A 20,583-nucleotide genomic window follows, 5' to 3' on the forward strand; every position below is an offset into this window, starting at 1 on the left:
TTCATTTGCAGAATGGTTGTAAGGTTTTGGTATACAACCGGTGTTTAAACGATCCTTTCTTTCATTCACAAAACTATTTGCGTGCTATTTGCCTCAAAATGATGCTCACAAATTTTCCACGTACCAGTTGTTGCATTCTGGATATTTACAAGAATACTTCTTTCGGCGAACAACTCCCATGACTTTGGTTTACACAGTTTACATATCAAGTATGGTACTAATCCGCACTAATCTAAACGAAAACTTTCGGGAAATTTACCAAGCGTCCTTGGCATAACCCAACACGAAACACACAAGATGGATGCTAGTTCGCAAACCCGCAAACTCACAAGAATCACTATTTACTACCACCGGGTGATCAAGAAGGACTGTTTAAGTTGGCAGTACAATTAAGAACATTTTTTAATTCGGTTATTTATAACACTGCAACTGGATATGTTTTGTTGGTTTATTTTACAAATATCTGATATAGGTGTGGCATTAACAACGACAAGCCACCAACAACCGGAAGTTACTCCTGTTATACGATTTAACATACCAACTTAAACTTAAGTTGATACCAACTTAAACAGTTCTTCTTGATCACCCCGTAGATGACAAGAATGACATTTGCCTGCGCGGTCTATTCAAAATTCTCCCCCTCTCTCCTCGCCCCGTGAGTGACACCCACACTTTTCGCGCTGCCATTTTACCAATACCAGTTTCACCCCCCTGATAGTGTACAGTGTCATCGCCTGTGGTCAATGTTGCTGTCTATGGGATGGTCTGTGCTTGGTGTCAAACCCAACGAATTTGTGCAAAATTATCACTTAAAGGTAAACTTCTCATCTTTTGTTATTTAATTTGTATCGCGTACATTGGGATATCTTCTGACGTTATCTGTGTATTACATGAAACATGAAACTAAATAGGTCAGGTCAGGTCAAGGTAGGTAAATTTGGCGGTAATTGTTCACTTTAACTACTTCTGGAATTTTCGCGTTTTTTCTGGCTAGACAGCCTCAGGGCGTCCTCCTAGATCGTTTCCCACCATTCAAACCTTGTGCAAATGAATTTTCCTTACCCTTTAGTTATACTAAGACATTGGCGCGACCTTGAAACACAACAAGAGAGAAAAAAAGGCCGGTGATTTAATGGAAAAAAACTAAATAAGACAAACGGTTCAACAAAAAATCTGTTTCTTGTGTCTCCTGAAGAATTCAATTTTCAGAGATGGGCCCTTTTTTGCAATGCAATTAAAGGTATTAAACCCTATGATGAGTTTTAATTTAAACCAATGTAATTTTATAAACACTTTCATGATCTTTACAAAAATAATAATTACACGTCTTTTTTAGGATATTGAATTTAAATTTCCTTAATTTTACATATAATGGCTGCTGTGGATATATTTAGAAAATCAACTAGATGTGCTCCCGTCCAGGTACGTTTTTCGCCTCTTTACAAGGAATGCTGCTAGCTGAATGACGTTTTGTTTTATATTGAGTATGTTTAAACCATAATAATTGGGTGTAATATTGATCACAGCCCCTAGTAGGATTGGAAAATCCTCCAACATGAATATGCCAAAGACATTTCTGGAAATAGTTGTGGATGAAAACGCAAACCCCATTTACAGTACAGTGAAAAAATCGTGTGAATTTCTGGAGAAAGCTAACCATCAGCTGACAGCAAATTATAAACTTTTTAAAGAAAACCAGCTAAACATTTATATGAAAGAACACAATTTTTTCATAGAACATTGCGGACGTTACCCGGTAATTTATGTGAACTTTAAAGCAGATGAATGAAGTTATTTATTATGCTTTCTCTGAACACCAATACCTTTTGCATAGTGAACGGTTAAATAAAGAAGAGAAAACGTTATTTGCTTATTTATTCAACAAACTGCAATATGGAAAATTAAAAGAAGTTAAATTGCAAGGAGCCCTAAAAAAATTGTCGCAATTGCTGTACATCCACTTTGAAAATAAACAAGCAATAATATTGATCGACGAATACGATAGTCCAATCGGTCAGGCACTATTGACGAAGGAAGCACCACTGGCTAAGATAATTACATTCATTGGTATGTTAATGTCTAATTTATTGAAGGATAATAATTTTGTGGATGGTGGTTTGATTAACGCTTGTGTACGACTGGCCGTAGTATTATCAGGCCATGCAAACAATATCAAGCATCTGCAATATTTGGGTAACCATGAACTTTCTGCGTTTTATGGATTCACGGCTAGGGAAGTTAAAAGTCTTCTTAAACGTGTGGGAATGTTAGAGAGGTTCGATGAAGCTAAATATTGGTATAATGGCTATGTGTCCTCCGATCAAAATATAAAGATGTATAATGGCTGGTCTATTATAAACTTTATGCTGGAGAAAGTCGCACGAAAGCACTGGATTGAAACAGTTGACATGGCATGTTTGGAAAATGTATGTTCACTTGAACCAATCCGAAACCGAATTTTCGAAATGCTTCAGGATAATACAGTAAAGATTAAAAAAATTGATAAAATTCAGATCACACATATACTCGTACAACACTTACAGGATTTGATAAATGCACCTCTAGCTTCAACAGTAACTACTCGTAATAGCACAGTAGATTTATTTTTACAATTCATGAGTGATTATGGTTATTTTAATATGAGTGATACAAACTCCCATCGGTTGTTGAGCATACCTAATAAAGAAATTGGGGAAGAACTCGCACAGAAACTGTATACTGTATCATTCTTTATCAAGAATCATACATTTAATGGGAACAGAATTTCAGCATTCACGTAGGCACTGAAAAATTTACAACCAGAAAATAAACATGGCTTCCGCAATCTTGCCAAATGTGTTTGTAAATTGTTTTTTGAGATTCCATATCCATCGAATGAAGAGGAACTTCGTGCATCTTTAATTACTTTTGCAAGCGATCATCCCAACTTTGAAACCCACGCTGAGTTCTATGTTAGAAAGAACAGACACCTCAGACTTGATATTTTAATAATCAGAAGTGATGGTGTTGCGATTATTTTAGAAGTAAAATGCTTCAGAGAATCGGCCATTAAAGCTCTTAACCAAATACTAATAAACAAGTATTAACGTATATTAAGGAAACAAGAGTACAAACAGCGAGTTAAACAAAGAATATACATTGGTTTGCATATGAATAGAAATAAAAGTGTCAGCTTGTCTTATCTAACGAATAGCAAAAAAATTAATAATAGGCAGGATGTTTTTTATTCATACTCAAAATAAACTGTTGAATTTACGCAGATCGTGTTTATAGGTTATCTAAGTTAGTGTAAATTACGAATTAGGTACCATTTTTAAATCTTTCACTCGTTTTTCAAATGAAGGAAATGTTTTTGTATTATTGTAATTAATTTGTTTGTTTCGATAGCAATAAATATATTGTTCAAATAAAAACACTGTTTCATTAGCAAACTGCATATTGCTTTTATCTTCCCAAATTAGATTAGGTAATAAATTGCACGATTTTGCACTATTAATATGTTCGATGGTTTTATTAAGCTGTCGTGAAAGAGGAGATGCTGTAAGAATAGATCGGATTGTAGTCGGAACGAAAACGGGGAATGTTTTGCACTTTTTTTTATTAACTCTGTAAATATTGGGGTGTTGAAAACCGTGGGATTTGAATAAGAATTTACTAGGTTTTTAAAGTGTCTAATTGTCCTGGGCTAAACTAGGATATTATGAAAAAACAGATAAAGCTATCAGAATCCATGTAGACGAAGAAGACAAAGTATGGAAAAATAAGCAATATTCATCAATGAATCTGGATTAAGGTATATTCTTTAATGGGGTAAAATATAAAATTTGGGGAAACCAGAATATGTTACAGATGTTAAGAGATTTTACCAAATTTTATTAGAAGACAAACTGGGTAATATAGTCAGAGATATATAGTTTTAATTTCTTTAATTTTTTGTTTAATATTTTTAATATAATTTTAAACCTATTCAAACAAGACTTTTGGTAATTTTTTTTATTTTACCAGTTATTATCCTGATCCATCAATGAAAACCATTTTGGGGTACAGTTAATTTCAAAATTATAGAGTACACCTAATTTTCTACAGTGTAAAATGCACTTACATTTTTTGTCAAAGATCAATGTCAATTTTGACAAACAAAATGCCTAATCTAATCGAATACGCGAAAGTTGTCATTCTTTCCAAATTAGAAGAAGGGTGGTCGATCCGGAGGATAGCCCAATCTTATAACATCGCGAAGAGCACCGTGTAGAGAGGATAAAACAAACAATATTATGGTGCTCTAAAATATATGTTGCAAAACTTACCTAACCTATATAAAAACATGACGTCTACATTTCAAAAAGGCATCTTCACATCTGGAAAACACTCTAATAAATCGACTTCTTGATTTTTGAGGTGTACTCGATAATTTTGAAATTAACTGTACCTATCTAAATTTTTTAAAGTGCTCTAACGTCCTGGTCCAGAAATAAAAATCCATTTTGAGGTCTCGAAAACCTGATAAATTTGAATAAGATTTTTGGCTCTTTTTCAATGATTTTTGCATGTGCCAATTGACTTGGTCCAGAAATAAAAAGCCATTTTGGAATGTCTAAAAACAACGGATTTTGTAAGGCTTTTTTGGGTGCTTTTAAAGGAATTACGTTTGATTTTGGATGATTTTCAACGGTTTTCTGATGTGCCCAATTTCTGGTGGTCTACAGATTTTTGAGTATTTTTGGGGCGCATAAAAATTGATGTTTTTAGGTCTTTTTCGATTGTTTACTTTTGGGAAAACAGCTAAATTTGTAAGATTCTACACTGTTTTTAAGACGTCAAATGTCCTGGTACCAACCCTCCTTGATTTGGTGTTGTTTTTCCTTTTTTTTGCATGCGCCAATTGGTCTGGTCCAGAAATACAAAGCCATTTGGAATGTCTAAAAACAACGGATTTTGAAAGTTTTTCAGAGTGCTCTTGAGATTATTTTGCATGATTTTGGGTGATTTTTAAGGTTTTTTCATGTGGCCAATTTTTCGTGGTCTACAGATATTTGGTACTTTTAGGGTGCATAAAAGTTAATCCTTTTTAAAGGGTTTTAGACCTTTTTTCAGTTGTTTTCTTTTGGGAAAACAGCTAAATTTTTAGGGTTCTGCCTTGTTTTTTAAGGCGCCAAATGTCCTGGTCCAGAAATAGAAAGCCATTTTGGGGTGTTTAAAAACAAGGCATTTTGTAAGTTTTTTAGATCTTTTTCGGTTGTTTACTTTTGGGAAAACGGCTAAATTTGTAGGATTCTACCCTGTTTTTCCATGTGCCCAATTTTTGGTGGTCTACAGATATTTGGGTACTTTTGGAGTGAATAAAAATTAATGCTTTTTGAAGGGTTTTAGACCTTTTTCGGTTGTTTGCTTTTGGACAAACAGCTAAATTTGTAGGATTCTGCCTTATTTTTTAAGACGTCAAATGTCCTGGTCCAGAAGTAACATATTCGGTTCTACTCAAACCTAACACCAGTCAAGCTAAAGTGATGTGTTTGGTGGCTGATCGTACCTATAGTGGGAGATGGCGGAAAATGGTCAGGGATAGATGACGTGCTGAACTGCAACAAGTACAGTAATGTCAACAAGAAATTACTCCCTAGGATTTAGGGATATTTGTTACTATTGCCATCAATTTGGTTAGGTCAGGTCAGGTCAAAACCATGTCAAAAATGTAAGGCAACGAATTCCTTGCAACAGTTGCAAACGGCTCATTTCTCGGCCAACTGACAAATGTTTTTTCGTTTCACAATCAATTTTGGTTTCTGGCGGCATATTTAGTTGCACTTGCGCAAAAAATCTCTCAATTGATAGTAACCAACCTTAAGCATTCAAAATTACTTTTAAAAATTCTAGTTACATACAACATTAAAAACATAATTTCCCTAAAATATCGAATCCTAAGGAGTAATTTCTTGTCGACATTAGTGTACAAACCGAACTTCGAAAAAATTCAAAAAAAGGACAATACTTTATCAGAATAACGCTCATCAACATATTGCGCAAAGATTACAAAGATAAATTGAAGAAGAACTGGACTAGAAAGTTCTGGTTCACTTACTACCAGGTGGCTTTTAATGAACGAAATTATTTTTGTTTGGTTGGCAACGCATTTACGATTTTATATTGGTACCATCGTGATCATAAAAAACGACTACACTAGCATTGCTGCCGAACTGGGTGTTAGCACTAGCACTGTGTTACGGGCGGGTTTATTTTCACGGATTTGAAAATTTTAAATATTGAGGTTGACAAACTTTGACAAATCTCGGTACTATAGCGGACAAAAAATTTCGTCCACAAGTCTCATTCCACTCACGTATGCTCTAAAGCAGCCTTTAGGAACGAATAACCTCACTTCACATGTTGACATATTGTATCCTTATGGGTCAGTAATAAATTTCAAACCGTATTTTGCAAACGTCAACCATAATGACAATAACGGTTAAACTACACCCAATTTTTGTGAAATGACAGGAAATGGGTGGACGAAATTTTTTGGCCGCAATAGTACGTTCACTCAGCCAAATTTTCAGAAAATGTCAGTGGCGTCCCAAGTTAACTGTACTCGTTTTTTATGATCACGATGGTACACTTGACTGTCAAATTCAAATATGAGAGTTTAAAAGTCAAAATAAATCATTGCACATCTAGAATTTTAACCTAGAAAGCGAATCAACAGACAATTCTTTGATAAATGACTAGGCGTACCAATTATTCGGGACTGCCAACCCACTAAATTTGTCTCAAGCATTAAAAGTCATATAACTTTTTTATCCTGTTCTTGTATTAAAGAGTGATTTCCAAAATTTTGGAATTGAATTTTGGAATGAAATGTATAATTTAATTATTTGGTTAAACTCCAGTTTACTGTATTCGATCGAATCGACTCGCAATCATTCCGGATATTTTAATTCAGTCGGAAGTTGATGTTTTATCGGCGGTGGTAAAACCCGCCACACCAAGTAAGTATAGAAGTGAGTGCACGAATGACAGGAATTGGTTAGGCATTTCGAACGTCAGTTTGGTTGCCCCACGTCATTAATAACAATAATGACGGCGTTTGTGTTGTTATTATTATAAATTAAAATCAACCAGTCCGGTTGTCATAATTAAAACTGCAATTAATTATAATCAAGAGTATATGATGCTGTTCCTTCCGCATAAATAAGGCATCTACCAAACCGAACTCGTGTTTGCATTGTTAGTTATTTCCCGTCTGTCGGACCGAATCGCTTTGTTCATCCGGTGTGTGTACGTAAGTACGTGTACACCACGTTCGGTGTTCGCCTCTTCTTCGATTCTCTTTGCCCTCGTCTGGGTCATTTTGTCGACGACGGGGGCGAGCTGGCCGCCGCGTCGGCCCCACTTCACGGCTAACTTCTTTTAACAATAATTGCACCACGTAATGCCGTCTTAATTTCGTTAATTGCCTATCGCACAACGAGTTTTAGGGCAATAAAGACGACGGAGCGATACAACTCCGCAGACGACATAAAAACTCGTAATTCTGATTGGCCGATCAACACCGTAAATTTATTATGGCCGTACTGTTTCAACGAGAAAATGCCGGAGAGTGCCGGACAAAAATGCCTTTTTAATTGTCGTACTTGCGGACACAAACGAATCAAGGTCACATCTGTCAATTACTGTTGTCCACACGTTTCCGATTAATTATCGCCATCTACTCTCAAAAGCATAAACTAAGTCAGATCAAAACTAAAAATATGGTGCTAATCACGTCCAAAGCTATCAAATCATATCTAACTATTGGAAATTTTGGCTGGTGAAGAAAATAACATTTTCGTTCAACAATTGTAAAAAGAATAAAACAACTAACAGGAATGTCTTCTTTCTTTTCTTTTAACGTACATAAAATGAAATTTGAAAAAAATTGCAAAAAATTGACGCGGTATACAGGTGTCCTGCAATTAACTTCCCTGACATTCACCATAAACTAGGTGCAGGTTCGTAATTTATGTGTGAATAAAAGTCATAACTTAATGGAGTGAACTGCACAAGGCAATTAGCTAACGTTTTTGCTATTTTTTCCAATGCAATAAATCATATCTAACCCTAGTCGAACCAAAAAAAAAAGATTACTACTTACATTTTGAAAAAGACAAATTTTACAAAAAAAACGTTGACTGAATCTTTCTTTCACATTTGAATGGTTCATTTTATATAAAACAATTTAAACACCCAAAGAGGCATGAAAAACTACGCCAAGTCAACAAACAACATAATGACACTTGAGCATTTTGAATAGAGTTATTAAGAAAAGAGCTTTACATTGTTACCGAAGTTGTTGTATTATTTTCATGGTTGTGACAATTAAAGCCCGTATGTATTAATTTATAAGTACAGTTTTGATTTTAATCCATGACAATTGAAGCCCCTACGAGTCAAGTTTCGTATTTAATCACCAGCTGAGCTCTCAAGTTGTTTTAGTGTCCTACAATAATATGGAGTCACTTGGTTTAATATGTTTACTATAACACCAAGGTGAATGAAAATAATTTTATAAAAGTGGTGTTTTTTATTTGCTTTTTATGTTCGTCCGGTAGTACTCAAATGTATTACATACTTTTCACAGGAAATTTATTTTTCTGCGTTAGTTTCAAAAGCTCGTGCCCAAATATTAAAGTATCAGTATCGAATAGCTATGAAATTCTTTGACCTTTCATATTAGTCTAAATTTTCAATCTTAGCACGTGAACTATTTTTACCGGCCCAGATTTCATCTGTTCCTTCATCGTATCGATTGCGTAATCAGAAAGTGGGATCTTTAATTTTTGTCTACTCCATTTTTCGTATCAGAAGAAAAATGATTAATGGTGCAATTATTACAAAAAGTACCCTTTTCCATAAATAATCATGAGACTACTGAATAAACGATCGTCCACTGTGAGTATCATGCAATATGCAATGTCTGGATTTATTGCCTTTATGCAAAAACGTGATTACAATATTGGTCAATGGTAATTTCGGCATGCAAGAACACTTACTGAACTCGATAAGAAGCCTTCCATATCCTTGTCTCTGGAAGGGTGGCAGAGTCAGGATGCAGGATACGTTGTAGTTGAGAAAAGAGTTCTTTTCCTGCAATAGAAAGCAGCACGTTAGAAAAAATAATCACTCTATCAGATGTTGTACAAGGTACACGGGAAATCCGTGTACAATATTGTATTAATTCTCAGATCTATGATAAGTAATTAGAATAATAACACGTTTAAGAAATTTACGACCGAAATATTTTAATTAAGACATGAATCAACATCTTAATTGAAAGTTATACAGTGCCTCCAATTTTTCCGAGGACCCGCGAAGACTCGCCACATACCTATTTGAGTCGCCCCCAGGCAATATAGATGACTTATTACACAGCCTTCACGAATTTTAATTTATGGTAAGTTGATCTTTAATTAGTGAGTACGTTTTCAATATATCTAGTTTTAGCAATTTTACTGGTAGCAATTTGCGTTGACCTATTATGAAAACGAAGAGTATTAAACAATTTGATATTTGCTACTTGTCGTACCATCATGGCTCAGGTCATGGTTAATAATGATAAAACTAACAAGGCAAGGCAGAGGAGTTGTTCGACAAATAAGTGGTTATTTTGCGACAAATCAAGTTGACAAATTTCTAAGGGTAAACTACAGCTTTATTCAGGTTTAAATACGGTTTAATGGTTAGGCACATGCGGACATAGAGGTTAAAAACGTGCCTGAAATTACTTTCAGAGGTCTTGTCAAGATGACGCTGAGGATTAAACAAAGTGTCAAGGATTAAAGGCTAACTAAACAAGTTTAACGGCTAGAACTTACTTCAGTTTTAATAAAGCAGAAATAATTTTCTTTAAAAATTATTTAATTTCTTGACGTTACAACATGAAGTACAAGTTTATGCAGCTTGATTCATAAAGTGTTCCATTACTATCGTACAGCTAGATAAAAAAACAAGTTAATTACCGGTTAATTACGTAGAGTAAGACATATATGAATATGACTAAACAAGAGTTAACGGTATGTAATTATTATTTCTTATAAGTTACGACTGTTGATTAGTCTTTTAATTATAACTGGCCAATAATTGGTGCGATTCTCTTTTAAAATTTACCAATATTGCTACATAACAAGGTTGTAGTTGCTATGATATGAAACTGTTGATTGGTTGGATCTATGAAAAATCAATGTTGTTCAATAACAATATTGCTAAATCTTGAAACAGAATCGCACTAATTAGTTTTTATTTAAGGGTCGACGCACAGATAGCAGTATTCAAGTATGTACATACTAGAATATAACAAAAGGAGTACGAAAGGTTTTCTTTCATTTTTAAACAAACATGAGATATTTAAATGAATCTTCTTGGAAAAATACTTGAATTTAACATGCTACTTATCCGAAAACAATCCTCAGTTTATTATTTTAATGGAAAAATTATGGACATTTACATTTTTGTAACAATGAAAATGAAAATTCTCGTATTATACTTTTACATTTACACATAAAAAAAGAGTTGCTGTTGCATTAGTTAATTAACACATAGCAACATTTGGCAACAAACAGTATCTAACTTACTCAAGAATTGTAAATTTCAAATATTGCTTCCTCGTCAGCTTACTAAAACTTACTAAAAATAAACTTTTTACCAAATCAGCTTTATTGCCTTCAGAATTTTAGACTAAAAACAATAGTAGTTTATTTGACGAGTTTGTGTGTAAATTGGGCTTTTTTTGGCACGCGTGGGCCATTTTATAACGCGAGTGAAACGAGCGTTTTAAAGGCCCACTCGTGCCAAAAAAGGCCCAATTTACACACGAACGAGTTGAATACAACGTTTTTTTGTTCGACGAGCCCCTTAAAGGCTCCAAATCGTTTAAAACCTTTGACAAGTTGTGACATTTATCAAAATCCGTTCACATAGGAGAAAATTCTCAAATTCTGACAGTCTCGAACAAAAAAAAGTTTTTATCCAACATTCAATAGTAATATCGTGTTTTACTAGTTAGTTTTAATTGAGTAAACTGGGCTATAACTAGTCTGTTGTTATAACCCACGTTGCCATTTGCACCGTGGGTTATAACATACATAACCCACGTTGCCATTAGCACCGTGGGTTATTAACGTCCATAACCCATCGGGAGCAGAATTTCATCAATAATGTCATTATCTAAAAATTTTGGAATATTGGATAAAACGTTGTATGGCATACGTGGGTTATTAAGTACTACCCACTCGAGGTAATAACCTACTCGGGCAAGCCCTCGTAGGTTACATTTGTAATATCTTAAATAACCCACTTATACCATAAATAACTATTTAATCACTAAATGAAACTTACCTCCACTGTTTTATTTCAAAATTTAGATTTAGATATTGGGTGATTCAAAATGATTGTGGCCAAGTATGGCAACTATGTACTAAAATTTACGTGGCAACTGTGTGGGTAGGGTAGAGTTGATATTTCTTTGACAGTTCATAGTCGCGCAATTTTGAAAACTGTCAAATCAATGTGTAATGATATCAAAAAAATCAAATGCACGCTTATGAAATGTCATACAAATGACAACTCTACCTCATCCACACAGTTGCCACATACATTTTCATACATAGTTGCCATACTTGGCCACAATCATTTTGAATCACCCAATAGATTAGATAGAAGATGATTACATTGAAATTTAACTTTCAGAAATACAGACATTAACAGACTGAAATTTGTGCAGGTATTTTAACCAGTGGTAGAACTCCACAATAGGTAACGAGTGAGCCAACAATGCCTTATACAAATGTTGATATTTTTCGAGAAAAATGGGGCTAAAAGTTTTTCAAAAAACATGTAGCAGCCACTAAATTGTACGAAAAAATGGGTCAAAATAAATCCACAGTAGACTTTTTTGTCACTTTGAGAAGAACCTCAATTTTAACCTGGAGAAAATCGATATGGTTTTGATCTATGGCGAAGCCCGTGGACATTCAGAGCTAGCACGGCAAATACACGGTGAAAGGTTTCCTTAAACTTTAAAGGATACTTCCCAATTCACGAACCTTTAATGCACCACCCTTTGTTCGACTTTCTTGGGCACAATGGCCAGGCATTTTGAGCAACTTCTTTGATGTTTCATTTTATGCTTTTACTCACAATTAGTCTTTTTACTTTGTTGTTTAAACCTTTTTTTTCTGAATAAGTTGCAGGCACTATTTCATCATCATTTTACAAATTTTAGCCAAGATTCATGATGAAACTAAAAAAAAAAAAAATTAAGGATAATAATCAAACATAACCTCCAATGATAGAAAAGCATGACATTTTAGGTTGGTCGTACGTCAAAATTGCTCGCCAAATTTGAAAATTTTCAGCGGTTCCCAAACAAACCGATTCCATTGATTCTCTTGTAAACCATGAACATTTGTATAGGGCAAGTTGGGTTATTTTGTCTTCTTTTACGACCTACTACCTCTTGTTAAAATATTTGCACAACTTTCAAAATCAGACTGTATATGTGTACAGTAGTAACAATTTAACAATACATACATAAAATGCCCATAATTCATTTCTGACACATTTAATCAAAGATGAAATAGTCTGAACTTGTTTTTTAAAATTGGCAATTCTTAATCTACTTACGTGACCAGTCATCTCAGATGACCGGGTTGAAAGAGAATTAACGACTGAAGCCTAAGTCAATATCCAAGTTTTTAAATGGGGAAGTAAACTTTTAAACAAATTAGGAAGTATCAAATTATTGTCAATAACAATTTCGAATCATTGTTTTAAGTTGTTAACAGTTAATCTGAGCAATGAAAGATGAAGCCGATAAGATAATAAAACATTACGAAGAAAACAAACCTGCCGAAAATTAAACTGTTGACGACCAAGGAATCAAAAAAATAGTTGTTGAAGGAATACCCCTCAATGATTGATGGCGTCAAAATGTACGGTTTCAGAGGGGTTTATTTCCAGAAAGCAAGAGGCTTTCATAGACGAGAGGCAAGTGAAAATACAGTGCGTTCGTAAAGTTCGGAATAAATTCGATAAAACTCTAAGTATTAATTTCTGAGAAAAATCCTTGAACAGGGCAACTTTGTTTTTAAAAAGTGCATATTGTTCAGTACTTTGCTTATATTGACAGCTTGTCATCTCCTAATAATGACGTCATCAATAATTTTTTTAAATGACAACCCCCATTATTTTCTTATTTTTCTGGTACGTCTTCGTACCAGCTAAACGACAATGAAAAAAATTTACACCTTACATAACAATTTTTTTGAGAAAATGACGAATTTTACTTCAAAAATTTAATTTAATTTTTACCTTAATTTTTTTTTTTTTTCAATAGATTTAGTTACAACGGAAGGTTTATTTTAATAGACCACATAATTTAGAACGATTTGCGGTAGAGAATTTGCACTGAAACGGAACAAATAAGCCCTAAGATTATTGAGCGCAGTGTACAAAGTGTCGGTGAGTGCCAAATAGTTGGCGGGAGGCAATTTCAACATTTGCGTTAAATTTTATTGTTAACCTGAGATGTTACATTAAAAATTAAGTTAAATTTTTTAAGTAAAATTTGTTATTTTCTCAAAAAAATTGTTATGTAAGGTATTTTTTTTTTTTCATTAGAAAAAGAGGAAAAACTGAGGGTTGTTATTTAAAAAAATTATTGATGACGTCATTATTAGAAGACGACAAGCTGTCAACTTAAATAACGTACTGTACAACATGCACTTTTTAAAAACAATGACCTCTTCGAGGATTTTTCTTAGAAATTAATACTTACAATTTTATCGAATTTATTCCGAACTTTACGAACGCACTGTATAATATTTTTGTTGTGAGAAAATGTGTTGAGTTGTGATCATGTATAATTACTGTAAGAAGTAGAAAACGAGGCAAATTCTTACAGTGTTGGAGAAAAGTAATGTCCAGTTACAAAATCAGAGCTTAGCTTCCAATGAAATCAAGTTTGTTGCAAAACCAAAATTTGAACCCAAAATTTCAATGTGGATAACGATTTCAGAATATAGTGTCTGCTTCTTACACCGATCAAATTCGCAACGCTGCGATCACTGCTAAGGGTTATAAACCAAAAGATATGGCTGACTGGTTAAGTCAAAATAACGTTCTATTTGTCTTCAAAAATTGTTCTTCAGTTCCGTAGAGAAAAGAACAAAATAAAAGAAGTTTATCAATTAGTTATCCAAAATATGATAGACGGGGTTCTTGGAAAATTACTAAATATCGAAGCATAGAGGTCATTTCAGTTTTTGAAGTACATCGTTGCAGTTTTGTTCACATAAATCAAACTTGTCATCCAAAAATGATTCTAAAAATTTGAATATACCTAGTCACTAACAACTTTATCCCATTTATTTTTACATTAGACGTTAGAAGTGAGAAGGTTTTCGTTTCTAGAGATCCAAATGTCGACACAGAAGATTAGTCCCTTAACATTTCTACATATATGGTGCAATATTGAAGATTTTGTAACAGGGAGAAAAATAAAATGAAAACGCAGAAGTGCCCATGTAATTCAAACCCTAGTTAATAAAGGGTGTTTTTTTTAAATTTGGCGTCGAAGTAGGCGTTGGAGAGTCGATTGAGATCGCACCACTCGTGTAAAAGCGTAAGATTTAAACAGCTGATCCGTGATCCGTAACCTGTATAGTCCGTTCACAATCGACATTTCAATGCCTACTTCGACGCTAAATTTTTAAAAACACCCGTTATTCCAGGTTTAAATAAATTTTGGAGAAAAAATTTGCGAACAGAAAAAAGTTTACAGACTTTTATGTTCCATGAAATTTTTAGTTTGAATTTTCTTTTAATATTAGCATTGTCTAGTAAGTTCTACTTACTTACAATGATATTAGGTATAGTCCGATTCAGGAAAGATTGCAAGTGGCTCACCAATCAATGTACGAATTTAGCAATTTCTACATACGTTTCAAAGATCTTTTCTTTTAACATAAGCATAAACGGTTCACCGTATGTCGTAACTTAGCAATACATTGATGACGCACTTACGTTCCTTCCTGAATCGGACTACAGTGCATTTTTTTAAACTGTTGCCATAGGGAATTGCATGGTAAAATTTATACCCCCTGTTAACTTTTGTTCTGATGAAAATATTTAAACCATTTTTGGAACAAAGTTGGAAGATTTTTTAAACTATCGGATAGATAACAATTCAATATCCTAAACTGTCGAAAAAGTTATGAAAAAAATATTTTCTAGCGCGCCGAAATAATAGTACGTCGAGCGGCCGCCAGAATAGCGTCGGCTCAACCAACACCTGACTACTTTTGACTTTTGTCAATTTCATTTAAAAAATAAATAGCGAGATCTCCTCGACGCTATGATTAAATTAACTTTTGGAAAGCAGAACATCTAAACATTTATTTATTTAAAAAAAAAAAACAAAACGTAAAAACGTTAACGCACAAAATAACTCAACAAGTTAACAGAAATTGTCAAAGGAATTGTTCAAAGTGTTTTCCTTCGACTGCTAGACAATATCACAAGCAAGCTTCAGTTATTCTTGCCCTTAATTCCTCCAAAGTTTCCGGTTGACCTCTTATGCGTTTTTTTTAACTATTACCATAGGGAATTAATTGCATGGTAAAAATTATACCCTCTGTTGGCTTATGATTCAACTCAGATTTGGTGCTAATTTTTATTTTTGTAATAAATCATTAATAAGACTACGTAGTGCATACTGTTTGAACAACGACAAGCAGTTTTATTTTACTAATTTTACTCTTCAAAGTTGAAATTAATGAACGTAAATACACTGAACTCCAAAATTAACGCATCACTTTGATTTTTTTAATTAAAAAAGCAAATTTTGAAATATTTAAAAAAATATATAACAATAACAGCTGAACCATGGGAAATATTTTCAACACATTTTCTTACAAAAAAGAGCAATAAATGTAAAAAAAAATACAAAAATTCGAAAAGGTAACATCACGAGTAAAAATGAGAAATCAAAAAAACCATCGAAATTTAAAGATTATTTTCCTGAAATCTTGTATTGTCCCCTCTAGCGTTAATTGTACCTTAATAACGTAGTGGCATGTTAAAAATGAGGTTTCTGTTATGATTTTACCCTATATTTTGCCAAATATCCAGAAGTGCTCTTGTTAGCTGACTGAAGTCATTTGGACGTCCTTACATTGCCTGTAACAGTTTTTCCATATTATCCCATAAGTGTTCGATTGAGTTGAGGTCAGGGTTACGTGCTGGCCACTTCATAACTGATATTTCAATAGTCCTAAATTAGTCGGAAATTACCACTGCAATATGTGGCTGTCTATTATCGTGCATATAAATGAAGTCTTGCCCTACGAATGGGGCATAAGGTACAACAACAGGTTCCAAGATGTTCGTGCTATATCGATGTGCATTCAAATTGCGTCTAACTAAAACCACCAGCTCTGTAGCTACGTCTAAAGATATTCCCATCCATACCATTATTGAACCTCCCCCAAAACTCTCTTTAGTAACGAAATTACACTGCGCATATCACTCACCAGGTCGTCTATACACTATTACCTGTCCGTTAGACTTGTATAGACAGAACCTGGATTCATCGAAGGCCAAAACTCTGCGCCAATCTTGTTCGACCCAATTGACATGTTCTAATGCAAAGTTTAAACGGGCCCTCCGAAGAGCTGCAGTTAACTTGGATCCAGTGGCTGGTCTTCTCGGATGTACCTGATCCTCCTTTAGTCATTTTCTAACAGTATTTTCACCCAGGCGGAGTGCATATTGTCTAACATGCGATCTTGAAGTCGGAGAGCAGTGAGAAACCCTTCTCTAATGCTTATTAACCATAAGTATTGGTCCTGGTGAGGTGTTGTGATCCGTTTTCGGCCTTGTTTCCGCCTCCTTGTGTGCCGTCCAGGCTCCCGATGTCTTCATAGAACTTTAGATACGGTAGATTGGTTCATACCAAAGTGATATGCTATAGTCCTCCGACTCTCTTGATTCTGGGCTAACAAAACCACTTGCACGGACATTTTAAATGCGAAGTTGTTCCTAACATCACCCATGTTAAAAGTAAATGAAAATTGATGTCAATACTGATTAAATTTTTCAACTGTTACTAAAAAATTATTTTCGAGTAAATTTAAAAATTGAGCAAAAACGATATTTTTGCTCATTTTTGTACACAGTGGCTGGAAATTTTATTTACTCTTGTAGAATGATCTATGTTTTTCCTCTATTTTCAGTGTGTATAACAATTTTTTACTTTAAAGTAAAACTTTTCAAAAAAACCGTAAAAATACAAGTGATGCGTTAATTTTGGAGGTCAGTGTAATTTGACAAAAACGTAGTATAGGCCCCGTGCCAAACCCAAATAACCACCACCTGTTGAATTATGTTGGTGAAAACAAAATTACACTAAGTGTATAATGGCAATTTTGATATTACTAGGATGCTAGACCAATCAAATCTAAGTGTACAACGTTGCCGGTTTATTTTTTGGGTAGAATGCAGTGTTGGTGGTTATTTGGCTTTGGCAAAGACTATAGATGATATGGGAACAAAAATGAGGTTTTATATTTTATTTTATTATTTATGTATTTTAATCATAGCCTCGAGGAGATCTCGCTATTTATTTTTTAAATGAAAGTGACAAAAGTCAAAAGTGGAAATGGTCAAGTGCTGCTTGAGCCGACAGGGACGCTATTCTGGCGACCGCTCGACGTACTATCATTTCGGCGCGCTAGAAAATATTTTTTTCACAACTTTTTCGACAGTTTAGGATATTGAATTGTATTCTGTCCGATAGTTTAAAAAATCTTCAAACTTTGTTCCAAAAATGGTTTGAATATATTCATCAGAACAAAAGTTAACAGGGGGTATAAGTTTTACCATGCAATTCCCTATGGCAACAGTTAAAAAAAATGCACTGTATATGTACATACATTTTAAAAAATGAAGCGCGTATAACAAACTTTATTAAAATTTCATGCCCTGGTCATCTTTAGTCGCTGGAACATGAATTCCAGACACCTAAGTCTTGGGACTACATTGTTATACATATATTTGTTTCAACATTTCGACGTGCCAGTTTACACGTTCCTAAGATCATATCGAGGGCTTCAAGTCAAAGAGATGTATTGACCATTCTGTTAATTTTACACGGAAAAACTCGAGGGAAACCCGTACTAAAATTACGGAAAGTGCGATCAGAAATTCTACAGTCGAAAACAGATTAACCTAATTTAGTATTTTCTCTAAAAATTTATTTCATTTCTTGTAGAATTAATAGACTTCCCTGACTTATATGTAGTACACAAGTATTTCCACAATTAAGTAATTAGACATGAAATTGTTAAACTTAACATTTTCTAATTTGAACTTTTATCCTTTAGATAAAAAAAAAAGAAGTTTTTCCTGTTCTTGACAAAATGTGGTTAGTATTATCAGATATCTAAAATAAGAATTAAAGATCTAAACAACACGTTTGGTTTTGGTTGTTTTTGATAAAATATTCCATCATCAAGTGTAAAATCTGAACTCTCAAAGTACATATTATCGCCACCTCGACATATGTGAAGTTTAATTTTATTTACAATTAGTTAGTAACATACAGCTTTTCGAATTCCTTAAACTCCTTAAAGGTTGGGAAGCGATTGCATACATTTCAACCAGTCAGAAATAGGAGTCAGTAATGAGACGCAATCGGTCAGAAATGAAACCATTTCCAACCTATGGGGGCGTTACTGTCGCACCAGTCGCGAAAATCTCTGTACGTTTTTTCGTATCGTAGTTTGCTTTTCTCGGGTAAGAGAATGTTAATTTTTGTGCGGATTCCCACAATTCGGGGGAGTACACTCTTTTTCACTATCAGACATTTCGTCTGTCAAAAAAAATGAGCAAATGTAAATTTGGTGTGACTTTTGTTAACTAATTTAATAAAATGTCAATCGTGCAACGCCTACTAAGTGTTAAGATTTTACCGAAATAAAACGATATTATGGAGGTAGGTTTTTAATTATTTTTTATTATTATAATGTTGCTTGTTTCATTAAATGATTGATTGTGAATAAAATAGTATACAAACGGCAAAAGTACCATTCCTGTGTTTTGAGAACTACGAGGGCGACTAGAAAAGAAATCTACCTACCCATGAAAGAAACAATTGAAACGCACGAGTATTATTTGTCAAATAGTGCCATGTATTCTGACCTTAGTTGCAAAAGTTGAGTTAATTGTGGTAATTAGTTTCCATTTTATAAAGTGCATTGAGAGTAAAAATGAGTAAGTTAACATTGGAGGATTGCAGGTTGCAAATTTCCGAAAGTCATTTGGGAACTTTAGCCAACGATTGTCATTTTTTGGCACAAATTGTGACAGGCGACGAGACTTGGGTGCACCACTGGGATCCTGAGACAAAATCAGAATGAAAGCAGTCGGTTCATAAAGGGTCCCCTCCCGCAAAAAGGCACCTGACGCAACTCTCTGCCAGAAAATTGATGGCAACCGTTTTTTGAGACGTGAGGGGCATCCTTGTCATTGAATATATGCCAAAAGGGACCTCAATAAATGCAAATGTCTATGCCAATACGTTGGAGTAGCTTCGTAAAGCAATTGACCAGAAAAGACCTGATTTTTTCAATCGAGAAGTGTTTCTGCTGCATGACAATGCCACCGCGCATAAATTAGGCCAACTGTGGAAGAATGCAGCTTTTTGGAGATGGACCATTCCCCCTGCAGTCAGGACTTAGCTCCGTCTGACTTTTACCTCTTCAGGTTACTAAAGAAAAACCTCCGAGGGCGCCGTTTTCACTCTGATGATGACCTTAAAGCAACCATCGACGACTTTTTTGAGAGTCAAGTTGAAAGATTTTTTTATAAGGGTTTAGGTTCATTGGAGGAGGAATGGAGCAAGTGCACCGGTGTAGGGGTGGATTATATTAAAAAATTCAATGATCAAAAAAATCGTACGTCTTTTGTTTCATAGCTAGGTAGATTTCTTTTCTAGTTGCCCTCGTAGTTACATTACTTTCATCAAATTCATCAAATTGTAAAACGGATATCGTAGCTACTACTGAAGTTAACTTTTACTTGTAAATTTGTTTCAAATTGAAAATTGCTCATACGTTCGTAAACTGAATTCTACATTTTTCTATTATCTGTACATACACTAATTTAATTTGCTTGGTTCAATACAAAGGGAATCAAAATTTCCAGTTTTGTTTTGTTTCCCGAATTGCTAAAACTGGTGGCGCCCTCACCAAACGGATCAACCGAGAGGAACCTCCCCGTCTCCACTGCAGCCGGCCGGAGCGGTCGAAAAGAGAAATTGTTTCGTAACATCATTTTTGCCTAGTTTATTATTACTTGTGATATCTTGGCATAACGTCTATCTTCCATTTTCAGCGATTTCGGGCAAGATTGTAAAAACATTTCTTCTTTTCCGTACTTATGCACGTACTAAAAAACAAATGCATACATTATATTATAACAGTATGAGTGTTGAAATAAATTTCTGATCCAGCAGGCGATGATTATCTGTCTTTTCCAAACGTAGGTCGTCTT

At 34.3% G+C, this 20,583-nt stretch overlaps 1 protein-coding gene across 2 annotated transcripts in view; it reads right to left on the minus strand.

The window, feature by feature from the left end:
* chm (chameau) overlaps positions 1–20,583 on the minus strand; it is a 76,701-nt gene that overhangs the window by 19,188 nt on the left and 36,930 nt on the right. The window contains exon 3 of one of the 2 annotated variants that reach the window (XM_069043243.1): positions 9,027–9,120. The exons of the other annotated variant lie outside the window; for it this stretch is intronic. Coding sequence (XP_068899344.1) covers positions 9,027–9,120 — 94 coding nt within the window. The remainder of the gene's footprint in view (positions 1–9,026; positions 9,121–20,583) is intronic. 2 annotated transcript variants of the gene reach the window in all.

This window comes from Tenebrio molitor, chromosome 3, assembly GCF_963966145.1.
Source record: "Tenebrio molitor chromosome 3, icTenMoli1.1, whole genome shotgun sequence".
Taxonomy (NCBI): Eukaryota; Metazoa; Arthropoda; class Insecta; order Coleoptera; family Tenebrionidae; genus Tenebrio; species Tenebrio molitor.